We start from the raw sequence: 7,735 nt of genomic DNA on the forward strand, positions 1-7,735 counted from the left end.
CCCATGACTTCATACACAGCACATACGGCTACATAGAAGACCAAAATAAATAGGCTACAGGCATGAAAATGCTTCTGCGATGACTCTTCAAATTGCATCTTAGTGATGAACCAGTTCATCAATTTCAAGTAGTTGATAAGATTGGCTAGACTTAAAATGGCCCATAAAAACAGAAAGCCCAGTACTAGCCTATGAACCTATGAAAATACTTTGATTACTAGCAAGCCACTCAAAGACGGGCAGACATCATCACACTGGTCTAATTGACCGGTGTATACATAAAATATTAATTATTTTCTACTAGACTCAAGTATTTGATTGCACTGACGAATAGCAGAATTGAAGGGTGTCTTGAATGAAGCTCAGTTCATTTAATTGGCAGGCTCAATTACTACTGTGGAGTTGCACATTGTTTGTGGATAACATAGGTTCTAATCCTGCATTAATAGCACTCTTCCAAGAACTGTGAGATGAGGGGTTGAAGAAAAAATTAGATCATCATAACAGCCTATATAAGGAACTTCAAGAAGTTAGTAGAGATACAGCTAAGGGACCCAGCTGCTAAATAAGACGTTTATTGAGAAGGAGTGGCTGATCACTTGTCTCTTAGCCAAATATCTATATGGGACCCAGTATATGTCTAATGGTACTTTGGTCGCCATCTGTTTAATCAACACAATTTGATTGACTAGACACTGTCGCCAGGCATGCGAAATTGACAATCCCTGGGTAGGGGAATATGCCCTTTTCCCCAGGATTTTTGTAACCTCAGATTTAGCCTTTACAATTAGCAGGGGGTGTGGGGGGACTTGCCCCTCTGCAAAAAAAATAAATAATAAACAATGTGTTCCTTGTGTTCTTTACGTTTTGCATGAGCCATGATTAAGCTGATCAGTTTGTTTCGAAATTATGCACACTGACATACACGGTATTCAATATGTTTAAGTAGCTCCATTTATATATTCAAAGAAGTTTAAGATTTTTGCATGGAAATGCCTAGGCAAGTATTTTACACACCATACTAACATCTCTGTATGTTCTTCAATACGCTAGGGTATTGTCGGAGATATAGAGTTGTGTAAAAATGACTGGGAGCATGTACTTCTCTAAGCTTGGACAGAAGAACTCCAAGCAGCCAGAGGTATTTTTCCCCCGTAGGGCTAATTGGGTCTATTTTTTTTTTTACTGGAGTGTGATTCTAACCTTCTCTTAACAGCTAATGAAGGAAAAGTGCTGTTTTGATTCTACTGGTACCCAAGATGATCTTTAAAAGCAAGCAAAAATTAGTTACCACTGTGACAATACAAGTAGTATTGACCATCTTAAAGTGGTTGGCCAAGTAAAATATTTATCAGTCATTATATGTTGTAAATATATTTAAGGAAATGGTTGCCCTGTCTTAAATGCAATGATGGATAAATGTGGCAATTACGTAATCAGCTTACTCTGGTTTGGTTTTCTTTGGTTAATTTCTAAGCTACGGTCCTTCTTGACCAGACTTCACTTAACCGAATCATATTTATTTTACTACAATTTCAAATTTTCTAAACTTCGATGTAATGGTCTCGACCATTTGCAGTTTAAAGTTTTGAAACTTCAAGCTTGTGAAATGGATCCATAATATACATCCATACATATACATATATATATATATACATATATATATATATATATATATATATATATATATATATACACACACACACATACAGATATAGATATTTTTTACCTATACGTATAACTCGTTACGTGGCCCCATGCGCACATAGCGAACCTACAAAATCCCACTCTGATAAACCTCCTGCATATCTGCAAAACAAATAGCACCAGAATTACCCATTCTAAAGACTTAGCCTTGCCTGTTATATAAATAGGACCTTCTGGACATACAGGTATATATCCCAGAGACAACCCCTTCTCTGGAACAGGTGCCCCATCCATGTGAAAGAGTGTTTTCCCTAACCCAACTCAAAAGTAACTTGCACAACTGGATGAGGAACACGAAATTCATCCCTGGTTTGGTACCTGTGTGGCAGTCTGTAAATATTTCATTTCCCAGGCCTGTGGATGCAAATATTTCATCTCCCAATCCCCTGCTCTTGTTTACCAAGGGTACCAGAACATGTCAGAGATTTGGGAAGCATGGCTAGGCTTCAAAGGTCCCCAGTGGTCATTAGCCTAGTACACACATATGTAAGTAAATATATGAGTGTGTGTACACCACACCAGATTCGCCAGCACTAGCTTGCTTCAGACAAACATTCCGTGGTAATAAACCACTCCATACAGCTAAGGATTTGCTTTTAATGACATGGTGAACAAATGCACTTTTCAGAGTAAATAAGAATGGCTCCAAATAAAGCTCAGCAACAAACACAAACCGGTTTCACCATATAGGCATCATCAGTGTAAAATCATACAAGAAGTGACATTATCCCTTAGTTATATACACACTCCATTTAAATCAACAATAACCATTTTTTCTTTTTAAAGTAACCAAAATACCATAGAAACACATAACATTATTAATAATTACAAATTTTCATTTAGTCCTGGTTTATACAATGCCTCTAGTTTAAGTATCGAAGTTTTTTCTTTCCTATCAAAGATTGTGTTTTTTCATTATCAATAGCCTGTCACCCTGAACTCTATCTATACCCACAAAAATAAAGTGTGCCCCAGCATGTTCTAAATAATGCTTGTATAATGCACTACACACTCACTCTTTTACAATTAATATGACTAATGTGTGTAACCATTCTTTGTTTTAACGACCTTGACGTTTGCCCCACATAAAATGCTCCACATTTACACACTGCCATGTATAATACCCAATCTGTGTTAGATGTGATCAGAGTCTTAATATCAAATACCTTCATGGTGTTAACCGATGTGAAAGATTTAGTTCTAGATACCACTTTGCAATAAACACATTTTCCACAAAACGTACTACCCCTTGATTCATAGGTAGGTACTAGGCTATCAGCCCAAGGGCCTAAGTAAGCCTAGCCAGCAAGGTTCCATAGCTTACACCACCCAAGAAAGTTATTTTCCTGTGCCACTGTCCAGCAGAGACAAAGAAGTTATCCCCGGGGTGTATTTCCCATTTCCCATCCACTCATCAAGATTTTTCTTAAAGAGTGCTAATGAAGAACTTTGCTTGACATAGATGGGTAGCTTGTTCCAGAGTATAGGAAGTTTCTGGGACAGGAATCGATCCCTCCAGCATGTCCTGTTTATCGTGGTGACAAGGTTTAGGTCCCTAGAGCGTGTAGCTCGGAGGGACTGGGATTTCTTTAGGTGTAGCATGTTACATTCTTTGACATTTGTCCCATAAACAAACTTTTTTTATATTTATTAAGGTATTCGCCTATATTTCTTCCTCTTCTATAGCCAAACTGGCATTATTCATCAAATAAATCCTCAAAAAAGGGGTCAAACTTCAAAACTGCCCAATGTTTCTGGATTATTCCTTTAATTTTAAATGTATTTGATCCAAAAGTGGTAATAAATCTTAACCTCTGTGTTTCCAACTTATCCTCCCCACCTTCACTATCAGATTTCAACAACGTTTTCCTTTCCTGTTTGTTACTAAACTCATGTGCTTTAGAAATTAAATATTTAGCATATCCCCTTTTTGAGAATCTACACTCCATTTTATTAGCTTCTTCCTCAAAGCATTGGTCAGTACTACACAAACATCTTAATCTCAAGAATCGTGCCTTCGGTATATTATTTTCATCCAAGTTGTGCTTAAATATGAACAGGGATGAACTTTATTTTATGTAGATGGGGAGTCTGTTCCAGAGCAGCATTAAATTCTGCAAGATATTGCTGTCCCTTCAAACCATTCTCTTGTTGTTGTTGCATTACAAGTTTAGATCCCTAAACTCAGTATTTCAGATGCCATTTCGCTTGGTGATGGTGCAGCAAATCCATCAGTACTGGGTCAGAGGATGCCTTGGATGTCAGACACAGGTCACCTCTTAGCAGTCTGTAGTACAAGTAAGTGACAAGGTTTAGACTCGGTTCATGTAGTCATCTTGTTTAAGCCTTGTACCCTTTTAGTAAGGTATCTCTGTGGGTATTCCAGTTGTTGTACGTGCCTGGACATTTACTGTCTGTTTGAAGTACAAGAACGTGGAATAGACCATGCTTTCATGATCTAGCCTGAGACATGTTATCTAGTGAGAGGGGGTCTCTCTCTCTCAGAGCAGTCTGTCTTCTTCAGTCAATCACTGGCAAAAGGAAAAATACGTTTAGGAAAGCACATGAAAAATTTATTAGCCAAACTACATATACTCAAGACCTATCATACAATAAACCTACAAAAAGAAGCTATTAAGAAGTGGCCACTGGATGCTAATTTTAGATATTCCATGTAAAGATAAAACATGATGTAATGATCTGAAAAGCCAGAATATTTTGGAACAGCCTACAGAACTCTTGCCCTTTTTTAAACATAATACTTTAGTCTGCTGCACATAACAAGTTGTATCACACAAACTATCATCCACAGCAAAAGACTGACATTAACAACCAAAACAGAAAAGTTTAATTCACATGATTCATAACCCAGACTACAAGGAAGGTTAACACTGAATGTTACAGCTTTACAAGTGCTCCTTATCACAAGTCATGCTCAAAAACAGCAAACACCTGTACGTGTGAACATGGGGATTTTAAGCAAGTTTTTTTTTAAGTAGGGCAACTGCATCCTCTCCATCTCCGCATGGGAGTTATACCCTCACACCACCCTCTTCTAAATAAACAAAATCCATGGTTTTTGCACCCAAGTGAAATGGTCAAATGAAATCCACACCTCCCCCCCCCCCCAAATAAGGCTCTGTGGGGCTTCAGACTTACGAATGGCACCTCCTCCCTGTAGTTCAAAGAATTACTCTCTCCCTTCAAGTAACAGCTGTCTCAGGCTTTAAAAGTCAATGATGGAAGCATTTCAACAAGAAACAAAGTATGCCAAGGGGGTCTGCAAGTAGGTATGCACAAAACATTTTACAGGTATTGTACACAGAAAGCATAGGTACAAACAAGTGTACCTAATAAATTGTTCACATATATTTCAGACTAAACATGAGTCCATGTTAAAGTGGAAAACCATCAAAATAAAGCAAAATTATTCCACCAGGAGCACAGTAATGGCTAAATGAAAAGGCAGAGGCATGAACATTTTGACTTAAACAAACTAAAAATACGAGAGTATGTAATGCTCCGAAGCAAAGCTCTGCAATTCTTAAGTCTGGCAGTAGCCACACTCATCAAACACTCACCTACTGTGCTACTAGATTTAACATTTTATAAATATCAGTTAGAAAATCACAGCAAAGTCCAGCCTTCTAATCAAGCTGGCATTATGTCGACAAAATATATTCTGATGGTACATGAAACCACCTACAATAAAGCCACCCTTTTCTTTGGTTCATGTGTCCTTATACAAAGAGATGGCTTAAAAACTAACTCCACAACAAGTGAAGTCATTAGCAGTGCACTGAAATATAGAAAACTATATCTTACACAAACAAAATACACTAAGCATGTACATTTTTAACATTACTTTATAAAAAAAAAAGCTTCTGTAAATCCAAAATGTGACTTGCATTCCTCATTTTCTAACAGTGTGTGTCTTTTTTATTAATCCTATACATGCAAGCTTTAGAAAAAAACATCACAGTTCGAAGCAGTACTGAACCTTTGAAACATTGCATCTATAGTAAGTTAAAACTATGTTGCCTAGATGCCTTTTAACTCCAAAGCTGCATTAAAGCCAAAACTCACCAAATGCACATTTGCAGCAAGGACCCAGCATGGCAAGTAAGATATGGAAAAGAATACAAAGAAGATGATAGCAGTGTTAAGAAAGAGTTGGCATTATGCATTCTACTCATCAGCCCTTATCATGTTAATATAAGTTATAAAATGAGAAACAGCAGTTTGCATGATTTACACACTGTGGCCATGCATTAAGTAGATCTGAAAGCTCATGCAGGTTTATGCTCATTCTACACTCATGTGCAAGCTCAAATCCACATTCTTTTATTCACATTTTACACAGATTCCCCAAGGAGAAGAACAAGAACAAAGCCAATAAGCCACTTAAAGATTTCTACAAGCAAACTAGCTAATAAAGGTATGCATCTTAAGAAGCAATCACATACAGTCATTATCTGCAATTTGAGCTGTCAGTTTCATCTATCAAAAAATTAAGTTCTTAGCAAACCTTTCCTAAACCCTGGCAACTGTTTTCTGTTAATGTTTTGGTAAAGTCTGCTTTCATGCACTGGAATTTTCTGATAAGTAACTAGTAGTTTATAAGCAAAGTAGAATCCAGAAACAAAGTCACCTATCAATGACTGAAAAAGGAAATTAGTAGTCAAAAATGTACAAAACTGTTCTGAAAGTGCACAACCTAGAAGCCAACAAGATGTTCAGCTACACTAAAGTACTGCCTACATCTAATAAAGTGGCAGTGAGCTATATACCGAGGATGTTCCTTTGCCTGCAAATAATCTTAAGTCTATATAGGAGGACTAAGTAGCTTCACACAAAGCAGCGGCAGGTTTAAAAACGCACATCCCTGTTCCATCATTCCTTACCTGATGAATCGAATGAGCTGCTAGTTGCTGCTGCAGCAGTTGTTCCAAAGGCTGTATCGAAATGAGGCTGCAAAAGGCTGTTATGAGATGGAGTGACAGGAGCTGCGGCAGGAGAAGGAGTCATCAAAGTATTTCCAAAGCCTTGAAGTGAAAATGAAAAACAGTAAAGCACTTCAGACTTTGTGAGAAAGGTAAACAAAGGACAAAATAATCAGAATCTGAATGTATAGCTTTTGCTGTGTAAAGCACATCAACACATTTTCCAAACTACCATAAATGCTTTTTATTTTTGAAAATCAGGGTTAAATTAGTGGACAGCCCACCTTTGATTTCAGTTAACTTCTTCCTATGGTAATTTTTTATTTATTTATTTTTATTTCTCTCTAAAATGACCATTAATGTATAATTCAGTACATAGAAACCATTCAGCACCGTTAAATGTCTTTTAATGTTTCTGCTCACAGATCATGAAGGTATCACCATCTTTCCATTTTTTAAATATAATTTTCTTTCAGACAGTAGATTGTCTCAGCCTGCATGACAGAGCAGAGACCACATTCTTCCTGTAATTTTTACCACTGATCACCACCCACAATTTTAAATACTGTCTTACTGAGGTCAGTAAACTTCTATAAAGCACTACAACAGCTAAAAAGCAACTTTGTTTCTCCACAGACTTAATCATTGATGAAATCAATATACAAAGGAGCAGGGACTGGGTAGAGTGGAATCCAATAAACAAGTAGTAAGTACTCTCATTTTAGCCAGTGAAATGTTGCTATCATCAATGTAACTGTAGAAAACTAAGAAACGTATGAGTTGCTCGAGTCTGCATTACCAAGTCTATAAAGTGTCAACCATTCACCACAGATAAAGGAATAGAGCTCCAATTCCTGACACCTAATTGAAATGGTCTCTGGTTAGAATAACTTTGCCTAAAAAAAAAAAAAGAAAAGTGGCTCATTTCCTGACTGTGCTCCCCAATACTTTGTGCCTCTGCTGTACTACTGGCTAATTACATACACCAAATGCAAAATCACACAACAGCAGGAAAGAACAAGCTCTCAGTCCTCAATGTGCCATGACTTTGCATAACACACAAACACATACAAACACACACACAC

General features: G+C 37.2%; 1 protein-coding gene across 18 annotated transcripts in view; it reads right to left on the reverse strand.

Moving 5' to 3' along the window:
• Nucleotides 1-7,735, reverse strand: part of SNAP91 (synaptosome associated protein 91) — a 2,005,574-nt gene that overhangs the window by 198,429 nt on the left and 1,799,410 nt on the right. For all 18 annotated transcript variants that reach the window (XM_044066094.1, XM_044066049.1, XM_044066072.1 and 15 more), the window contains one exon: nt 6,612-6,752. In XM_044066094.1, coding sequence (XP_043922029.1) covers nt 6,612-6,752 — 141 coding nt within the window. The remainder of the gene's footprint in view (nt 1-6,611; nt 6,753-7,735) is intronic.

The sequence above is a fragment of the Protopterus annectens genome, chromosome 1.part0 (assembly GCF_019279795.1).
Source record: "Protopterus annectens isolate FY-2018-M chromosome 1.part0, PAN1.0, whole genome shotgun sequence".
In the NCBI taxonomy this organism is placed as follows: Eukaryota; Metazoa; Chordata; order Ceratodontiformes; family Protopteridae; genus Protopterus; species Protopterus annectens.